Here is a 21,595-nt window from a genome sequence, read left to right on the forward strand (position 1 = left end):
GCACATGCTATTCTTGCAAAAGACCCTGGTTCACTTTCAAGTCTACAAGATGGCTCACAACCATCTCTAGTTTCAGTTCCAAGGGATATGATGTCATCTTTTGTCCTATACTGGTACCAGGCATGGAATGTGGTACACATCCATTTCTTAAAAGGTATTTATAAGCTGGTAGATGGTGGCACACATCTTTGATCCAGCAGTTGGGCAGCAGAAGCAGGCAGATCTCTGTCAGTTTGAGGCTAGCCTGGTCTATAGAGGGAGTTCCAGGACAGCCAGAACAGAAAAACCCTATCTCAAAAAAAAAAAAAAAAAAAAAAAAAAAAAGCCCTCCCCCCAAAGGGTACATAGTGATTTGAGAGGATTTCAATGTTTATGCTTGTGGTTGTAAAAACAAACATTTACAAAATATAAATAGCATTTAATGAGGATTTTTTTTTTTTTTTTTTTTTTTTTTTGGAGACAGGGTTTCTCTGTGGAACTCATTTTGTCCACTAGGCTGGTGATCTCACAGAGAGCTGCCTGTCTCTTCCTTCTGAGTGCTGGGATTAACAGCATGCACCAACAACTGCCCAGCTCAAATTTTTATTTAACAAATACTGAGTACTTGCTAAATTCCAATCACTATTCAATGCACTGTAGCTACAGTAGCTACAAGATCTGTGCTCTCTTTATGTGTACATTCTAGTGTGGAAGGATCAGGTGGACCATAAATTGAGACATATTAGTATGGCAGACGGTGATACATACTAGAATAAAACTATGAGAATTTGGGTGTGGTGGCACATGCCTTTAATCCCTGCACCTGTGAAGAGGCTGTCGGATCTCTCAGGCAGTCCAGCCTGGTCTATGTAGACTCAGTCTAAAAACAACTAAGGAAGACAACAGGCTGAGTATGAATGATAAAGTGGTCAGGGTTTGCTACTTGTTACTCCAGGATGGGACTCCAGTTCTCCCAGGACAGGAATAATTCTCTCTGTACTTTCTGACTTCTTGGCATACCACCAGGCATTCAGAGAAGCAAGATCCCTATGCACAAATTATAAGCCTTCTCAGTAGCAAGCAACAAAGTACTAGATACTGCTTATAAAGTCCATATGTTTAACAACACAGTAATTTGTGAGTGTTCACTTTATTATTATTTTGGTTTTTCCAGACAGGGTTTCTCTGTGTAACTCTGTAGACCAGACTGGCCTCAAACTCAGACTGGCCTCCTGAGAGCTGGGACTAAAGGTGTGCGCCACCACCGCCCGGCATTTTTTTTAAATTTTAATATTCTTTTTATAGTTCGCACACTACGGAAAGTTGTACTAAATATTCTCACAGGCTTTTGAAGCTGTCAAGCATCTAGTTACCTCTGGGATCCTATTACCTCGCTTAAGTTGTAGTGCGTGTAAGCACAAAAAGCCAAAAAACAAAACCACTGTAGCCGTTGTCGGTTATTTCTTGATGTGACCAGTTGTTTTCGAAGGACAAATGACATTTGGGCTTTCTGTTGAGGTTCTCGGTCCCGCCCAGGTGTCAGTTCGTCGAACCTCAAAGACCCAGGAGATCAAGGTTCTAATTCCCAGAAAACGAACCACCAAAAAGTGAGAAATCCTCTAACAAACCCCGCGCGGGTAACCAGCCGGAACCTTGACCTCAAGATGGCGTCGCGCAGTCATCATAAGATTTCAATCGGCTCCAATCAAAAATGGCAGGGTGGGTCGTAATTTACAGCTCGAGCCTCTCTAGGTCCCACTAGGCGCTCCTTCTCTATGGTTATTCTTCTGTGCGTAGCGAGTCAGAGGCAACAGTGGAGACTATCTATGTACAATCCTCTCTATGGTTTCCCTTTTCCACGCCTCCTGGCGCAGTGCACGCCGGGCAAGAGGAAGACCTCTAGGAGCTCCCCGCGCTGCGCGGCTGTGTTTGCGGCCTATTCGAGTAGGCGCTTCGGACCCGGTCTCTCAGTCCGGCGGCGCGCAGAAACCTCGAACCGGTGGAGCCCACCCGTAACCTGACGCCCAAGAGGCCGCGGAGACCGTACCGTTTCCTCAGCGGCGGGTGAGTTCACGCTTCCGAACGCGTGAGGAAACCGATCCGACCGGGTGGGTACCTCAGCTGCGGGAGGAGGAGAAGCCAGGGTGGCTGCGGAGGGCCGGGTGGGGTGGGGGGGTGAGGGGGTGGGGTGGGGGAGGGGACGGGCACGAGGCTCGGGGCTTCTCCGCTCCTCCAAGGCCTCGAAAAACCAGTGGGACGAGGAGGAGGCCATGGGGGCCCGGCCCCCGTCCCGAGCGCGCCCCCGTGAGCCCCGTGAATTTTTGTCGCCCACTCTCACTGTTGCTGCACGTTGCGCCTGGGTGTGAGTCGCCTCGGCCCTGACGGGGCTCGGTGTTAGCCGCGGCTAGGATCGGTCGGCCTGGAGGCCCTTTTCTCATCGGGCCTCCAGGTCCGCTCGTCGGTAGATTTCCGGGGCCGAGGGCTCACGGGCCTCACGGCTGCGTCTTTAAGCTGGCCTGCGCCCACTCTTTCTGCGAGGGGGCTGGCCGCCAACGAACTTGTCCCTCTCCGGCCCTCCGGTGCCGGCCGCCAGAAGAAGGGGCCCCACCCCTCCTTGAATTCAGCGAGCGCCCACTTTTTGGTTTTCTGAAGCACCTTTCCGGTTTGCTGAAGACGGGGATGAGCTTTGCCGTCCTGTCGTCTTTCCGTTTGGACGGATGCTGTAGCTCTCCATTCATTCTAGGCAGCGCCAACCTTCATATTAAAATGTAGTACCATCCTTTTGTTTTCGGTATTGATTTTTTAGATACCCTTCTCGAAACAAGGTTTGAAGGTTATCTTGAAGTTATGTAATAGATTAATATTGACGTGAAAATGCCATGTTGATACAGGGCAGAATAAAGCGTGACCAAAAGGAGGGAAATGGATTGGGTTTCTCACGGCATTACGTTCTTTTAGAATTGAAATACAGGGTAGCAGGTAGCTGGCAGTACTGTATAGACAGTTTCTTTTTCTTTTTTTGTATTGCCTGCGACTACCCTCTCCAATTTCCTTTAAAAAAATGATTTTTAAAAAACATTTTAGACTTGAAGAATGTCACAAATAAGCCTGTATATAGAACTAGGAATGGTTGACAGCTTAAAGCAGGAGTCTTCTCACCAGGAATGTAATTTTGTGAGAAGTTTAATTTTTTTTTAAAGGCCATTCCAAAAATATTGAGAGGTCTCAAAAGGATTCAGTTGCTCAGTTCTTGTAATACAAGCAGACAATGTGCTTTTTTTATTTGTTTTTTTTTTTTTTTTTTTCTAGATAGGGTTTCTGCTGGGATTAAAGGCATGCACCATGGCCCAGCAATATGTTCTTATTACTAAAATTTTTAAATTTTGATTTTCTTCATCAGTAAAATGAGTTATATTACAATCTACTTCACAGATTGGACTTGGGGGACCGAAGAAATGTATGTAAAATGCTAACTAAAGTGTTCCTATAACATGATGCTGGTTTATACTTGTAAATGTTACTTAAGAGCTAAATTGAGAAGGTCCAAAACCTTTTTACATTTCTTCTTGTGTACTTGGACTAGATTTAAATAGTTCTAATCTTTTTTTTCCTCTGGTTCTATTAATTCTTAAATTCCTTTCTTTCTCATTGGTATGTTAGGGAATTGAGACCTTGTAGTAGACTGAAAGCAGTCTTTGAATTGGTAATTTCAGGACAGTGGGGAACCTTGGAGTCCCCACCTACTTCCTATGTCCTGAACAAATTCACTTCTTCATCCACAAAGACAGTAACAATTAGCCCAGCTGCATGCCTTTAATCCCAGCACTCAAGAAGCAGGGTCAGGAGGATTTCTGTGAGTTTGAAACCAGCCTGGTCTACAGATCAAGTTTTAGAACAAGCTCCAAAGCTACACAGAGAAACCCTGTCTGGAAAAACGACCAAAAGAAAAAAAAAAGTATTTTTGAGACAGGGTCTCTGTCGCTCCTGGAAATAACTATGTAGACCAACCTGGCCTCCGATTCACAGAGATCCACCTGCTTTACAAGTGCTGAGATTAAAAGGTGTGTGTGCTACCATTCCTGGTCTTAAAAATGTTTTGAGGGTTAATATACAGTTATTTATTTACTTGAGATGCTGGGGAGCAAATCCAAGGCCTTGGACTTGTTAGGCAAGTTCTGTTCCCTTGTTTTAATATCATAACTACTATTCACATTCCTTAAAGGGATTTTGAGTCCTTAAAAGCTTGAATGCCATTTTTTTTTTTTTTTTTTTTTTTTTTTTTTTTGGTTTTTTGAGACAGAGATCTGCCTGCCTCTGCCTGCTGAGTGGTGGTATTAAAGGTATTGCCACCACTGCCCAGCTCAAGCTTGAATACTATGTACTTTTGGTCTTTGACACAGGATTCGGTACTCAAACTCAACCTTCTGCTCTGACATCCCCAATACTGGGATTACAGGCTTGTATTCAATCTTGACTTCTTTCTTATATTTAAATAACTTTTAAAAAGAATATTTGGAGAAAATACTAAGAATTACTAACTAGTATTGCTTTTTTTTTTTTCCCAATTATTTAACTTTATGTGCTTTGGTGTGAAGTTATCAGATCCCATGGAACTGGAGCCACAGACAGTTGTGAGCTGCCATGTGGGTGCTGGGAATTGAACCTGGGTCCTCTGGAAGAGCAGTCAGTGCTTTTAATTGCTGAGTCATCTCTCCAATCCTAGCATTGCTGTTTTTCCTTTATCTTTTCTCAAAAATTTTGAGACAGACTGTCATATTCTAGCCCAGACTGGCTCAAATATATTATGTAGTTCAGGCTGACCTAGAACTCATGGCACTTCTGCACTTTGACAATTTAAAATAGCACATGAATTCTCAATCATCCTAACTCTGAGATTCCTTAGCATCTTCCTCCCTTGTGCTGGGATTAAGGCCTGTGCCACCATGAACAGCTAGATTTTAACATTTTTGCCGATTTGATTTTGTTCTTTAAAGTTTTCCTTTTGACATTTGCTAGTAAGTGTCAAATGTGATGTTCTTAAACCCACAAATAATAATAGAGTAATTCCTGAAAGCTTTAGGAAATTTTTTCTTTATCATTTAAAAACAGTGATCACAATCAGGAAAAGAACATTGATACAATATTGTTTCATCTTCAGGCCTTAGATTTTTAGTAGTTGTCCTGAATTGATAACTGCTCTTCTAAAAATAGTCGCTTTAGGAAGCTCAGTGATCTGTCTTAATGTACAGAGCTATGTAACTGTTACCCCAAAGTGTCCCTCTAGCCCATTTGGGAAGCACTGTGTGTTCCACTTTAGTTTGTAGCAATCAGTAATGTGTCTATATAGGGCAATGCTGCCTTTTTCATTGAAAATAGTGAATAAACACAGCGGTCAGGTAATGCTGTCTTTTTCTCAATGAAAGTGAAAATTTTTGAGTGAAACACTTTAGTATTTCTTTCCCTGTCTCTTGCCATCAGTGTTTCTGTGTATTGCTGCCCACAGGGCCTTGACTGTATTAGTAAAGGGCTCTATGTCTGAGTTAGGTCCCTAGTCTGCTAGAAAGTTTTACTATATTACTATAAAAGTTTCTTTTCAACATTTTTATTATTTGGGCACAGAATTTTTTCTTTTTCTTAAAATATTGTAATCATCGGTGTCTAGTGATATGCAGACTGTAAGCTGGACAGGAGACAGTGTTAAATTAATAGTCACTTGCATTCATTGTGGCCACTGAATTACTTGTAAAGGTTTTTTTTTTTTTTTTTTTTCTTCGAGACAGGGTTTTTCTGTTTTGAAGGCTGGTCTCCCCGACTCACACAGATCTGCCTCTGCCTCCCAAGTGCTGGGCCTAAAGGTGTGCGCCACCACCCGCCTGGCTGTAAAGGTTTCTTAAAAATCTTACCCTTTTATAACTAATACTAATGGCTCCTAGAGGAGAGCTTGCAATATAATTGGATCTAGGTACTTATAAGTGTTTGCTGAGGGAAATCAATTGTTTATTCTTAACCATTTCAGATATTTGATATATACTGTCCCAAGAGAGCTAATGTGCCACTCTCTTCCTAGTAACATTTGTTTTTGTCTAGATGAGTGTGCAGTGGAGAACTGTTTAAAAGTAGTATTGGTTTTATTTTGTATACATGTGGTATTCCCAGGAATAAAAAAAGAATGGGCTGAAAAAAGAGAAAGTAGAGTACATGCATATGCTGAATATTATAAATATATTTCATGTCTGTTTTCTTTTTTAGACTGAATAGATACACATAAATTACATATATGAAATTAATACATTTTTAATTCCAGTGAGTCTTGACAGGTAAAATTGTGTGACTACCATCACACTAGATAAAGATTATGAACACCTATATTACAGATACTTGCTATTTGGGGACATAAAACTTCATACTTAACAAATAAAAGTATTTTAAATCTTCTAAAAGTTAATACATTTTAGGCCAGGCATGGTGGCATACACCTTTAATACCAGGACCTAGGAGGCAGAGGCAGCAGGATCATTTAGGGCAATCTGGTCTACATAGTGAGTTCCATAACATCTACAACTATACAAGAAGAGAGACCTGGTCTTGAAAACATACAAACAACCTCCCAAAACCCCAAAATAAGAAAATAAACATCTACAAAAGAAAAACAAAAAATAAAAAAACAATTTTACGATTTTAGTCAGACAGTGGTGGCATATAACCAGGGCTACACAGAAAACTTGTCTTGAAAAACCAAAAACCAAACAAACAAAAAACCAACAAACAAACCATCACCACAACAAAAACCATTTTTATAAGTAGTATTAAAATAATTTCAGTATTATCTGTAGCTCATTAAACATAACCCTTAGAAAATCCTTTTGGCTATCTTTAAAATGTGTCCAGAACCCAGCAACTTGTTAACTAGTACTTTGACAACTTCCACCTCCATCAGGTACAATCTCTGGTTTGTATTATTGCAGTATACAAAGCTTCCAACCTATATCCTTCTGGATTTAACCGGGTGACAATGATTGAGTCAGAAACATTTCAGAATGTGTTTTATCCCATGTAAAGTAGTAGCCCAAACCTTGACAGTGTACTACTACAAAGCCCTATCCTTTTTGATCACTCCCTCTTCCCCAGTTAATACTCACTTTTTACCTGACTCAGTGGTTAGTCTCTTCATGACATACAGATGATTGTGCTGGTCTTCCTCAAAGGCATGTCTACCTTAGTCTCTTTGTCTTTCCATTGCTTGGAAGGCTGTTCCTGTGATGTAGAATAGGGCTTCCTGCCTCAGCCTCTCAGCCTGTTTCAGATCTTTGTTCAAATCTTTGCTTAGTGAGGCCTGATGACTGGAACTGAAAGTAAACCACTCCTAGCTCTTTTCCTTGCATTATTATCAACTTACAATGTCCCTAAAACTTAGAAGAAAGTATATTTTAAAGTTTAAATTTACATTAAAAATAAAACCTGGTACATTTTGGTATGGCTGTATTTTCACTTCACATAACAAAGCATAATGCTATTGATAATTTGAAGTGTTTAAAATAGACATTTATATTGTCAAAGGCATCAGGAATTTTTTTTTAATGTCCCAAGGAGGGGGCCATTGTCTCAAAAAAGGACTATTTGTAAATGTTGGCTGTTGACTATGATTTTTTTCACCTTGAAGTCCAGCCCATGTTAAGTTTTGAGCAGCTTTAAATAAAAGGGAGGTTATTTCATAGAAAAATTAGAAATGTATGCAGTAATTATATTGATAAACTTAAAATGTATCTGGTTAATTAGCATTTAATATTAAAAACTATAAAACATAGGTTAACTCCTAAGATGATAGCTTTACTTTAAAACTTTACTTTAAAACTGCTATTTATATCTAATACTGGTGGGAGAGAAATGACTGTAAAAATGAATATGGCCAAGTTTACACCATTGTGAAATTAGACCCTGGACTGTTGCTGGGATGTAGTAGCTGTTTAATAAATATGTCAATGAGTCCTCAGGCATTGTTTACTGTTCATTAATTAATTTATTTATTCAACAGGTACTATACCAACTGCCTTCCTAAGAAAGTGCTGAGATAGAGTATTAATATAATACAAGAGCTTCTGTAAGTAGGACAGTAGCCTGCTGTTTTAACAGACACACCTTCCTGCTCATTTTCATGCAGAACATTTGTAATACAGATGACTAAAAAACTCAATGGGGAAGGGGGACAAATGAGAACCTAGTGTATAACAACACGTGTGAAGATACATAATTGAAACCCATTACTTGATGTGGTCATTTTAAAGGTAATAATTATTAAAAAGGAAAAGCAAGCAATACTGGGAAATTGAATGCATAGTGTCTTATAAGTGTATATCTTTCCGTTGTAAGATATGCTAATGATTACCTAAGTTTTTAAAAGCTTTTCTAGCACCTTTTTGCTAGAATCATTCTAACAGCTCTTATTTGTGAATAAGAACATTTACTGAAACCAAAGCTTCTTTGTGGGATGGTGAGGGTGGTGGTGTATGTGTGTGTGTTTGTATTTTCCAGACAGGGTTTCTCTGTAGTTTTGGATCCTGACCTGGAACTTGCTTTATAGACGAGGCTGGCCTCGAACTCATAGACATCAGCCTGCTTCTGCCTCCTAAGTGTTGGGATTAAAGGTGTGTGACACCACCACCTGGCCCAAAGCTGAAATTGTATAGTTTTTTTAAATTACTGATTTGTTTTGAGACAGGGTTTCTCTGTATAGTTGTATAGCCCTGGCTGTCTTGGAACTTGCTTTGTAGACCAGGCTACCTGCAGCTTATATTTGTTTGGCTATGCCTTCTGAGTTGTGGGATTAAAGACATATGCTACTTCTGCTTGGCAAAATAGTTTAAAGTTATATTTCTATTTACTTATTTTGGGGCATGTGTTCAATGGCACATGTATGGAATCCAAAGGACAACTTGTGGGAGTCAATTCTCAGGTATGAAATTTAGACGGTCAGTCTTGGTTGCAAGTATCTCCTCTACCTGCTGATTCATCTCACCAACCCTTAGAGACTATTTAAAAAGCCAGAGGAACAGTGTAAGAAGGAACAGTGTGAGCATGTGGTATATGCTTTTCTATTTCAAAGATGCTAATTAATAGGCAGCTTTCATGATTGAGGAACTAAACTGAAATGGGTTTTATTTTTATTTTTAAGCCTCAGATTCTTACAGTTTATATATACTGGTGATAGAAATATAAACATACACATTAGTTTGGAAGGAATGATTTAGTACTAGTGTTTGGATGCAAAAGTGATAATCTGTATTGCAGAATTATTGTGGGCTCACTCAATGGCTCAGTAAGGTTGTGCTTGCTGCTACACCTGACAGCCCAAGCTCAATCCCACCAAGACCCAGGTGATAGTTGCCTCCTGTGGCTTCTCTGAATTCATACATGTCACACACATAGTCAAAACACACATAAATTCACACAAATGGATAAATGTAAGTTTAAAAATCCTAAATATTTACAAAAATAAAATTAAATGTCCAGGACTCTTCAGTGTTAAAGGACTAAGGCAATTGTTGTTTCAGTATTATATATAATTTACTATATTATAAAGAAAAGAACTGATATGGAGAGATGTCAGCAACAATGAAGGAGAAATGCAGGTAATAGTGAAATATGAATACATTATAATAAATCATAAGTTATTAAATATCTGTATATAAAAAGATGCAGAATACAAAACATAGCAAACTGGTGCCATTTGGTGGGTAAGAGAAAAAGTAGATGATACCACACTTGAAGTCAGGAATGGTGTTATTATTGAGAAAGGCTAAGGATGCTGTGTTTTATGCCAGCTTGGCCACAGAATGTATTAAACTGAAGAAACCAAATAAGTATATATACTCACTAAAAATAAAACAGTGTACTTTTGAGACAGGGTCTCATGCAGCCTAGGTTGGTCTCGTAGCAGTCTGGCCATGAATTGATCCTCCTGCCTCTACCTCCTTACTTAGTGATTACAGTCATGTGCAGTAACCTGTTCTAGGCTCTCTCAGTTACAGAATATGGGATTTTCTCCTATAGGTGAAATAAGTTTTGCTAGTGACTTGACAGAAATAACTTAGGCTTAGTTAAAAACAAAACAACACACACACACACAAAAAAAAAAATAACAAAAAAACTCAGCCATTTGGAATTATATTTTTCTTTTTTCTTTTCTTTTTTTTGAGACAATGTCTCCCCATGTAGCCCTGGCTAACTTGACTATGTGAACAATGTGGTCTTGCCTTTTTCCTTCCCACCTCTTTGCACCCAGCTCAGACCTTGGATTTTTGAGGCAAATCCTAGCATACTCAAGATTCTTCTGCTTCCAGTCTCGGATTGGGATTATAGGCTTGTGCCACCAGGTCTGACTAGAGGTTTGCTTTAAGAAAAATGTCTTAAATTGGGTGTGGTGGTATCTACCTGTCATCTTAGTACTTGAAGTGTGGCGGCAGGAGGGTCAAGTGTTCATAGTTGTCATCAGCTATAGTGTTGAAGGCCAGCTTTGACTATGTGAAGTCCTTGTCTCCAAAAAGAAGGAAAAATCCAGTTTCCTTATTACAAATAGTGAGCTCTTTATATGTTAGAGCAGTTACTATGTGACCTAATAGCAGGAATACCCTCGTTCCCCTTCGTTTGTAATTTAAATGACACATTTGTCTTTAAGAATTAGGTAATATTGAGTCATCAAATACTGTTAACCATGTTAGTCGAGCTTTCAGACAGTTATTGGGTTAAAAAATGAATGTATTAGAACACTTAGAAAATTAGCTACCCTCCTGGATTCTGAGTTTGTTTTAAAAGATTCATTGATGTTTGGCATTTAATTTTTTGATATTAACTGAACCTCAAAATTTTTTTCTTCCTTTATATGTATTCCCACATGATTGTAGGAGTCTATCCTGAACTTAGTTCGTGTACATTTTGGGAACTTATTTTAGAAAAGATCTAAGTTTTAAAAAATTCTCAATGGACAGACAGAGAAAAGAGGGTCTTTGCCAACTCCTTTGGGTAAGAAACTTTAGACTTTTGCAGATACTCTAAAAATGAAGGTCAACAATGTAGGCAGATCATATTGGAAAGGTTTCAAATAAAATGATTTGTCATTTCTTTCTTTAGACTGGTGCAGTCAGAATGTCTTTCCCCCCTCATTTGAATCGCCCTCCCATGGGAATCCCAGCACTCCCTCCAGGGATCCCACCCCCACAGTTTCCCGGCTTTCCTCCACCTGTACCTCCAGGTAAGTTTGATCTTGTTTTTAAAATGTTTTAAACCTGTGTCTTTGTCATAGCGATACTATCTTTGGGACATGATACATGTGGTTTATTAGTGAAGATGGTAGTCTTACTGTGAAAATGGATGTCTGGTTTTTCTGTGGCATTAAGTTGTCTGGGAATAGAATCTGTGTTGCTCCAAGTGTTTAGTAACCCTTCATGCTCCTGAATGCTAGAATTACAGTTGTGAGCCTCTACGCCTGGTTTGATCAGTAGATTTGTGTTTGTGCTTGAGTTTCTGACTCATTTTGGAAATTCCTTAAACAGTATATATTTAAAGGTGCTCTATTCATAAGGTTCAAAATAGAGAAAGATCAGCAGCGAAATTTCCTTCATGTAGCTACATCAATAAACACAGGTGTTGTTACTGCCTGATACTGCCAAACGGAAACAAAGTAGGTTTATCTTTCCAGATATTTTTTAATGCATTACATAAACTAATTAAAGTTTACATTTTTTTTTTTTTTTTTATCTTTTTGTGTGTGTTTTTTCATGCCTGCCCTTCTTTGTGTATCCCTGTCTATCCTGGATCTCACTCTGTAACCAGGCTCAAACTCATAGAGATCCATCTACCTTTCTCTGCCTCCCAAATCCTGGGATTAAAGATGTGTTCCTCCACTGCCCGGTTTGAGACAAGTTTTGAGTTGGTTTGGAACTGTGTAGTCTAGGCTAGTCTTGAACTCATTATCCTCTTGCCTCAGCCTTGCAGGTGACTGTCCACATCCCAAATTTCACCTCTTAGTTTTACACACAAATTCTTTGATGGGGACTGGAGGGATGGCTTTCAGGTGGCCTAGGGTGGTCTGGAACTTAAGCATGGATCTTCCTGCCATATCTAAGTGCAGGATTATATACTTGTTTGTCAGCATGCGTAGCTTTGAATATTTTCTTGTATTTTTCTTTGTAGCCTTGGCTGTCAAATACAGAGCCTTCTGATTATGTTCATTATTACTATTTAGTTTGTACTTGTGCTCAGATGCAAAGCAAGGATATGCCATGGTGGCCATGGTGTGAGTAACAGCTAGAAGCCATTAGATCTCTTTCCACCATGAGGTTACCAGGGACTGAACTGAGGTTGTCTGTCTTGGCAGCAGGCACTTTTATCTACTTAACTGTATTTCTAGCCCTGTCTGATTAATTGATGCAGGATCTTTCTCTGGAACTGGGGCTCTTATTTAGGCAAGGATGTGATCCCTGAGGATACATCTGTCATCTGTCTTTATGTTGTCTCCTTGTTGGGATTATAAGTACTGGACCCTATGCTTTTTTTTTTTTCTTCCTCTTGTGGGTGCTGGGGATTTAACTGGGGTCCTCATGCTTGTGAAAAAAACACCTTACTGTGTAAGACATCTCTCCACAAACACCTTACTGTGTAAAACATCTCTCCAGCCCTGTAGTTATTTTTAATTGTATTCTTAAAATGTTATGCTTTTTCACTCTTAGGCACACCAATGATTCCTGTACCAATGAGTATTATGGCTCCTGCTCCAACTGTAAGTATAGTTGGGTTTTTTTGTTGTTTGTTTGAGACTGAGTCTCATCTCCTGCCTAGTCTTGTTGAACTTTGGTCCTCTTGCGTCTACCTCTTGAATGCTGGTGTATGTACTCATGTCTGGTTTATGTGTTGGGGATTGAACCTAAGGCTTCATGTTTTATAGGGAAGTAGTCTACCAAGTTGAGTACCTCAACCCTGTAAATATAAAGGGGAAATTACGATTTAGGATAAAGCTAGTACTTTTTGAAATATAAAACTTTGGTAAACTTAGATAACTTAAATACTTGTACATATGTGTCCTAATTGTGCAACATTTGCATGCAGTGCTTCTTGGGGGCCAGAAGGTGGTATGAGCCACCCAAGTAGTTGTTTTGAACTGAATCTGGGTCCTCTGTAAGAGTAGTATAATAGTTACTTTTATATTGCTGAGGCAAAACTCCAGGATGAAGGTGGTTTGTTGAAAGGTTGATTTAGGTTTACTGTTCTTGGAGGGTTAGGGTCCATCTTGTAGGATATCATGGCACCAGATGGAAATAATGGCAGAAAGAGCTAAGAGCCCAAATTTGAGACTACCAGCAGAAAGAAGAGAGGAAACTCATAATGGTGGGAATCTTTAAACTATCAAAGCCTCCATCTAGAGATGTACTTCCTACAACCAAGGTCACACGTCTTAAACCTCCCAAATTGTTGGACTATATTTTGTTTAATTGCTTTTTGTTTTTGAGACATTGTCTTACTTTTTAGTCCTGACTGGCCTGGAACTCATTATGTAAACCAGGTCCTCATTGAAATGTTTCTTGTCTCCTAGGATTAAAGATGTGTAACACTATAGTTTTTTTTTTTTTTTTTTTTTTTTTTAAGAAGCCTCCAAATGACACTCCCTTTGTATTGTAGAATAGGGTAAGTTGGAATTAGGGTTTGGAGCAACTCTACCAGTTCTCAGTTTACCTTACTGAGTTTATAATGGATTGCTTGTCAAGTTCATAGATATCTGTTTCTGTATGTGGGGAAGTTGCAAGTTTAGTTACTAACAAGCTTATAGCACAAGGACCTTGTAGAAAAGCAAAAGTGTTGCAGTGTTTGAATATTGTATGACAGTATCAGCAGGAATAATGAATTTGTTTGTATAATTGTGATGAACTTCTCAATGTTTCCAATCTCATGGTTTATGTTTTAAACATTTAAAAAACATGTAAAAGAAGGTTCCACATTTTTGTTTCCTTTTTAAAGGTAATTAACAATGGACATTTGTGAAAACTAAGTTTGCATTAATGAAACATACTAGTAGGGTCTTTAATACTATGCTATATATTTATACTTTAAATTTGGAATTTTAAACAGAATGTCGTAATTGCTAGATCAAGTTTTTTTTGCCTTTCTTTACCATAGGTCCTAGTACCTACTGTGTCCATGGTTGGGAAGCATTTGGGAGCAAGAAAGGATCATCCAGGCTTAAAGTTGAAAGAAAATGATGAAAATTGTGGTCCTACTACAACGGTTTTTGTTGGCAACATCTCTGAGAAAGCCTCAGACATGCTTATACGACAGCTCTTAGCTGTAAGTTAAACTGTTTTCTTTTTTTAAAGTTAAAATTTTAAACTTACCAAAAAAAAAGAAGAAGAAGAAAAAGACTTAAGTGAGTAGTTTGTTTTTAGTGAAAGGCTTGCTTCAAATGGAACCTCCTGCTTCTGCCTCCCAGATAGTTGGGGTTAAGTCCTATACCTAGCTTCTCTATTTTTTTTCCCCCCAGAATTTTATTATGAAACTTAGCTGGGTGATGGTGGCACATGCATTTAATCCCAGCACTCAGGAGGCAGAGGTAGGCCTCTACAGAGCAAGTTTCAGAACAGCCAAAGCTACTCAGAGACCCAATCTTGAAAAAACAAAATAAAAGGAAAAATTTCAGATCTTCAGAAAAAAGAGCAAGACAGTAAGCATACTAGTATTCTTTGATGCAGATTCATCTGAACTTTTTTGTTTTGTTTTTTGAAACAGGGTTTTTCTGTATAATATCCCTGGCTGTCCTGGAACTTGCTCTGTAGACCAGACTGGCCGCGAACTTATATCCACCTGCCTCTGCCTACCTCTGCCTCCTTAATGCTTAGATTAAAGGTATACATCACCACTGCCAGTGAACTTACCAATTTTGTCTCTTAAATATATACACATTTCATATTTCCTAAATAATTCATGGATAAGTTATGATATAATACTCACTTTTGAGTGAAAATACATGTTTACTGAGAGTAAATTGACACTGCCCTTATACATAATCACAATGCCGTTTAACACTTAATACATCTATAATTTGTGTGAAGCCTTCCCAGTAATGACCATAACTGCTTTTTCATTTCGATTTATAATATAATGAATGAATTCATGGCTCATTTAATCATATACAGAACAAGCTCTCTGGTTTTATTTTATTCATTTATTTATTTTGCTTGTTTCCCTGATACAACTTCAGATCTTTCATAAAATGTTTCTCAGAGCTTGAACTTGCTTAGTATTTATTCACATTCAAATCACACATTATTTTACACAAGTGTTTCATGATGCCCTTATTCCTTGTTTTGGTAATGCTGAGTTCTTTAGTTAAAGTAAAACCCAAACTATAATAAGAGTGGAGTTTTCTCAATATTAATAATGTATGGATTAATATACACTTGTTCAGATTTTTCATAAAATGTTTCTCAGAGCTTGAACTTGCTTAGTATTTGTTCACATTCAAATCACCCATTATTTTACACAAGTGTTTCATGGTGCCCTTATTCCTAGTTTTGGTAATGCTGGGTTCTTTAGTTAAAGTAATCAAAACCCAAACCATAATTAGTGGAGTTTTCTCAATATTAATAATGTATGGGTTAATATGGTGTAATTTTTGTGATATTTAGTAAACAGTTAAAAATTCTTTAAAAGTGCTTTTATACCGTATATTTTGATCATTAGAAGATTTTTAACATAGGTGATGATGATTCTTAATTTTTTGCATAACAGATACAATGTTTAGGTATCTTGGTGGTTTTTATTTCCAATTATATTTTGATTATAGAGCAAAAAAAACTTCAAAGAAATTGCTCATTTTCGGGGTGAGGTAGGTTCAAGTCATGGTTGACCAAGCTGGTCTTGAATTCAGATACACATCTGCCTCTGCCTCCAGAGTGCTGGGATAAAACTGGGCCCCATTTTTGACTGTCTGCTTATTTTTATATTTTGCCTGTTTGGACCATCCCATCCTGTGAGTCACATTTTTTTTTTTTTTTTTTTTGGGGTGGTACTAGGAATAGGATATAAGATTTATTAATGAAGACGGGGTCAGAGATTCAGTACAAGAGAAGCAATGCATTGTCCAAAGGGACTAATATAAATCCTATATCACATTAAAACAATCCACAGAATAAACGATAAAAAATACACAACCCCCTTCCTGTTTTCTTCTGTTAGGCGTTAGTAAGGCTCCTTTTTCTTTTTTCTTAAAGCTTCGTGGTTTTCTTTTTTGGTTTTTCAAGGCAAGTTTTCTCAGTAGTTACAGAGCCAGTCCTAGAACTTACTATGTAGACCAGGTGTCTAGATCTGCCTGGCTTCTGCCTCCCAAATGCTGGGATTAAAGGTGTGTGTCACCACTGCCCAGCTCATTTTTGGTTTTTCCAGACAGGGTTTCTTTTCATAGTCCTGGCTGTCCCTGGAACTCATTCTGTAGATTGGGCTGGCCTCAAACTCCGCCTCCTGAGTGATAGGATTAAAGTGTGATACCACTTCCTGGCTAAGGTTTTATGTTTTTGTTTTAAGCAATTTGTTTTATGTCTCATATTTATGGGAGACTTCATAATTTATTTTAGTTGCTGCCATGATCTTACTAAACATTTTGTTTCTGTGGTGGTGGTATTTTGAAAATGGGTCTCACATTGTAACCCAGGCAGCCATTAAACTTGTTCTACCTTAGCCTCCTGGATTACAGGTGTGAGCTACCATACTCTGTAGCCTTTTAATTGTGATCTTATTTGTCTTGAAGATATTTCATCTTGTTAAGTGGTAAATTCTTAAATTTCTTTTTAAGAAATGTGGCTTGGTGTTGAGCTGGAAGAGAGTACAAGGTGCTTCTGGAAAACTTCAAGGTATACATATTTTCTTTATTTGTTGCTAGCACTTTAACCTCCTTGCATAAATCACCTAGCTTGTTTTACTTTAATTTTCCTATTATAATGTATTAAAAGAAATTGAGAAGGTTTTGGCTGAAATTTGGGTTTAAAAGATTCAAAAGTTGAAATAGAAATGAGGTAGGAGAAGAAAATTTAATATATTAAATTGAAGAAATCTAGCAGTTTCTTTTTAAAAAATTTTTATAACTGCCTGTAAATTGTGGGTGGGTTTCTGCATGTGAGTGCTATGCCCATCAAAGCTGGAAGAGATCCCTTAGAGCTGATGTTAAGCCACTTTCCAGCTGCCTGACAAGGGTCCTAGGAATGTGCCTTCTGTTACAAGTATATATATTATGTGTTCTAAATTGCTGTGCTATCTCTCTAAATCTCCCACTAGTTTCTTGCCTGTTTAAGGCCCATTTTGTTCAAAAGAAAGGCTGTCTGGTCCAGTTGGGTTGGTTAGTGCTTAGAAAGAGAAGAAAGACAAGCTGGTGATTTATTATTTACTTAATTGAGATTTGTTTTGGTTTTTCCAGGCAGGGTTTCTCTGTGTACTTTTGGAGCCTGTCCTGGAACTCACTCTGTAGACCAGGCTGGCCATAAGCTCACAGAGATCCGCCTGCCTCTATCTCCTGAGTGCTGGGATCAAAGGTGTGGGTCAGCATTGCCCAGCAAGATTATTTTTGTATATGTGAATGTGTGCCTACATGTATGTACCTCCTGTTTTCAGTTCTGCAAACACCGGAAAAGAGAGGCAAATCCCCTGGAACTGCTGCTATTCCAGATGATTATGAGATGTTAATGGGTGTGATGGGAATGGACCCTGGGTCCCCTACAGGGACAAGTGCTCTCAGTGAAAAGAGCATCTTTAGCTGCTCTTTTTTGGTTGTGTATATCTAGGCATGGTTGGTTTGTTTCTTAGGTCTTAGTTTCTCTCCACTTTTGAGTCTGTTGCTGAACTTGGGGTTTGTAGATGCTAGTTGGTATAGATAGGCAATTTGGCCAGGATGTCCTCAAGTTTGCCTCTGGGGTGCTGGGATTACTAGAGGTTATGGTGTTACTTCTGCTCTTGTGTGAGTATTACATATCCTGACTTCGGTCCTCACACTTCTATAGCAAGTGCTTCCTAGCCACAAATGGCCTGTTTTGAAAGTAAATTACTTTTCATTCTAGACAGAAACACTGTTTAACTCCGTCCTTCTTTCTTCTCTTGATGCTATGAATTAAGTATAGTGGTTCCTATGTGTAATTGTTAGTATTTAAGTTATACCTAGTCTTGATTTAGAAATCTGTTTGTCGTCCGTCTGTCTGTCCATCCATCCATCTCTGTGTAACCTTGGCTGTTCTGGTACTTTGTAACCTTGTCTGAAACTCTTCCTGATCTGCCTCTCCCCCTCAAGTGCTGTGATCAAAGGTGTGCGCACCACAATGCCTGGCCTTTTCTTTCTATATTTTAGTAAAACTTCTGAAACAAAATTTTTGTTTTGCTCTTTTTCCTTGTCGGGGGAAAGAAGGGGGCTATAGAAAACATATCCAAAATATAATAATACCTAAAAAGACTTGTTTTTTTCTTAGTACAGAAAAAATAGTCATGTTGTACAGTTAATATTGAAGTGCTTGCTTATGTTTCTCTAAATTTGTTCTTTGAAAGCTATTGTGGTCCTCATTCTTTCTCTTGAGTACATAGTTATGTAATACCATGCCCAGCAAATGCCTGCATGGTTAGAGCTTTATCCTCAGTCCTTTGACTTTTTTGTTTTTAATTTATTATTATTATTTAGCTCTTAGTTAAATAATGATTTACTTGATTTCAATTTTTTTCCTGGTTTATACACACACACACACACACACACAACCAGTTTACAGATGTTAAAAGCAAAATAGTTATTAGTGAGCTAAAGAGCAGGATTGGAGTAGTGACTTAAGTACCTTCATAAGCAATGTCTTTAATCATTTTATTTTGCTGTATTTTTTCACTTTATAATTATATATCACAAATTTTTGTTTATTGCTAGCTTTTGGATTTTGTGAGTATAAAGAGCCTGAATCTACCCTCCGTGCTCTGAGATTATTGCATGACCTTCAGATTGGAGAGAAGAAGCTACTTGTTAAAGTTGATGCAAAGACAAAGGCACAGTTGGATGAATGGAAAGCAAAGAAGAAAGCTTCTAATGGGGTATGCAATATCTTTTCTAGTCTGGGTATGCCTGTTCAGTGTGATTACTTCATATTGTAATAAATCTAATATGGGGACTCAAGAGATCATTATTGTATCATGTGCTTATGGATTATTCAGGAGTGTATTTTTATAGTTTGTAGATAAGTGTTTTATCTACCCACAGTGGGTGGATGACTGTTGGTTTGCTTGTTCCAGGTTGGGATGAAGGTAGTAAGGGAGGCTGGACAAGGTTAACTTGCCAGAGAAATCACTTGTACAGACTATTCCAATCAGAGCTAATTCATTAAGGCAGCTTTGTAAGTAAGTATAAAATATATTTCAACCTACCCAATGTTTATTAGTTACCCTCTCTTATAGACGCACACAAATTGGGTTTTAAAATGACTAAAAATAAGTTGTATTGCTTAATGTATTGGGGTGACTTTATTAAAGCCATTTTTTAGTTTTCATTTTAATTATTTAAAATGAGCACAAAGATTTTTGTGTCTTGTGTGGTATATGTTATCTTCACAAAACAAATTTTAAACCTGAGTATATATTTTGTCCATTTTTTTTTCTTTTGTCTTCCATACTCCTTACAGTCTTCCTTTCCATCTCCCACCCAAAAAAAAAAAAAAAAAGTCTTTGCTCTCATCAGACTTTCATTATTTTTCAAGATAGATATTAGCCCCCTTCACCCCCTTTATAAAAGCTTTATAAATTACATTTTTCTTTAAAGGTTTAAAAAAAGAAACTCAAATTTAAAGTATAGAAGGGAATTAAGTTTTTAGCACTTCAAGTAGTATAGACATTTTGGTCTCATGTTCCTAAAGGCATTTTCTTCTGTGTGACTGATGTAGTTTTCTGTTCCCTCCTTGTTTTTTCTGTCAATGCTAAGGGTCCAGGTCTCCTGTGTAACAGGCAAGCACTCTACCACTGAGCCATGTCCCCGCCCCATGAGTATAGCTTTAGTTAGAATATTTTCATCTCATAAAAGTAGGATTAAAGCCATCTGTAATGGTACAATTCCAGTACTTGGGAGGGGAAGGCAGTTGGGACAGGAGTTCAAGCTTATCAGTAGATATACAGGGAATTTGAGTCCAGTCTGGGCGATAAGAGACTATTAAATCAAAAAGGTTTTTTTTTTTTTTTTTTTGGTAAACCACTTTCCCCCCTGCTTAATTTTGTTTTTCGTTGAACTTCTAGTACTTAAATAATGTCACTGTATGTATCATAAGGTAAAATAACCATTGCTTGTTTGTCAGACCCAGTCTAGTGGTTTGGATTTCCTTCTAAAGCCAAGCCTGTGTTTTGCATAGTGTTCAGGCTTTGTTGTATTGCATATCTCTTGTTCTTTTGTTTTCTCTTTAGAAATTTATTTTTATTTATGTGTGGGTGAGTGAGTGTGTGTATATATGTGCACCATTTGCATGTATTTCCTATGGAAACCAGAAGAGGTTATTTGTCTTCTAGAATTGGAGTTATAAGTAGTTGTAAGCTAATATGTGTGCTGAGCAGAGCGGCAAGTGCTTTTAACTCCTGAGTTATCCGTGTAGCTCAGGGTGGCTTCATACTCCTTGTGTGTATGACCTTGAACTCTACTTTCCCTATGTATTGGGGTTATAGATGTTATTATGCCATTTATTGGATCTAAGATTTTTTTTAAAAAACTGTTTTTACTTGTGTGTGTACGTATGTGTGTAGGTGTGAATGTGTGCATGTAGAAGTCAGAGGATCACTCATGGACGTTCTCTTCTATAGTGTGTCTCTCAGTCTGAGGTCATAAACCTTTGTGGTATAGGCCCTTCTCATGTTGAGCCATCAGGTGGGACCAGCCCACAGACTTCATTATTTTTGTTACTTGATGTTTTTGGTCCTTATTGCCTGTCTGTGCTCATCATTAAATTTTTGTTCATCCAGTTGTAATTAACATGTCCTCTGATTCATATAGCTGTTGTTTGCTAAAACTTCCTGGAGAGACAACACACACTATCTCCTCACTCCAGATAGGAAACCCATGACAAACCAAAATTGAATACCACTGAAGTTCAACTGGTGAACCGATGAGTTTTATTAGGGTATGGGTATTAGGAGCATAAATGAATCAGAGACTATTCCAGCATGGGTGACAACTCAGAAAAACTGGGATTTGCACAGCCTGCAGGCAGCTCAACAGTTTCTAAGTGACCCTGGTCTGAACCTCTTCTGACAGCTAGCCTGGCTTCTGCTTCTTCAGGTAGCTTGTTTGGTCTGTATTTCTTCTTTTTCCTAGCTTTTCTCCTTTGAGAGACTTCCTTGCAGCTCAGCTTTCTATTCTGGCAGGGGAATCTGAGTTTCAGGAACTTCTGAAGCTATGTTCTTTTGTTAATCTTCGTATTCAAGGAGCTTCCCTTCAGGATGGAATGTTTGTTTGGAAAAAAACTTCACAGTAATTTTTACCAATTCTTTATTGTCTTTAAATCCTGTTTTCCTATATCCCCCCCCCCCAAAAAATATGGTCTCTAGTATTTATTGTCTCTTGTTTCAGAACCCATCACACCCTGTC

The 21,595-nt window shown here is 38.2% G+C and overlaps 1 protein-coding gene across 4 annotated transcripts in view; it reads left to right on the forward strand.

Annotated features, from left to right (window-relative positions):
* Positions 1-1,512: 1,512 nt before the first annotated feature.
* Rbm25 (RNA binding motif protein 25) overlaps positions 1,513-21,595 on the forward strand; it is a 43,740-nt gene continuing 23,657 nt past the window's right edge. Inside the window, exons 1-8 of one of the 4 annotated variants that reach the window (XM_051196288.1) lie at positions 1,513-2,043; positions 8,012-8,077; positions 10,878-10,995; positions 11,104-11,224; positions 12,702-12,751; positions 14,143-14,310; positions 16,811-16,868; positions 18,908-19,068. In XM_051196288.1, the coding sequence (XP_051052245.1) occupies positions 10,954-10,995; positions 11,104-11,224; positions 12,702-12,751; positions 14,143-14,310; positions 16,811-16,868; positions 18,908-19,068 (600 nt within the window). In that variant the 5' untranslated portion in view covers positions 1,513-2,043; positions 8,012-8,077; positions 10,878-10,953. The remainder of the gene's footprint in view (positions 2,044-8,011; positions 8,078-10,877; positions 10,996-11,103; positions 11,225-12,701; positions 12,752-14,142; positions 14,311-16,810; positions 16,869-18,907; positions 19,069-21,595) is intronic. The other 3 variants (XM_051196289.1, XM_051196291.1, XM_051196290.1) reach the window with 3 other exon arrangements.

This window comes from Phodopus roborovskii, unplaced genomic scaffold (assembly GCF_943737965.1).
Source record: "Phodopus roborovskii unplaced genomic scaffold, PHOROB, whole genome shotgun sequence".
NCBI classification, from domain to species: domain Eukaryota; kingdom Metazoa; phylum Chordata; class Mammalia; order Rodentia; family Cricetidae; genus Phodopus; species Phodopus roborovskii.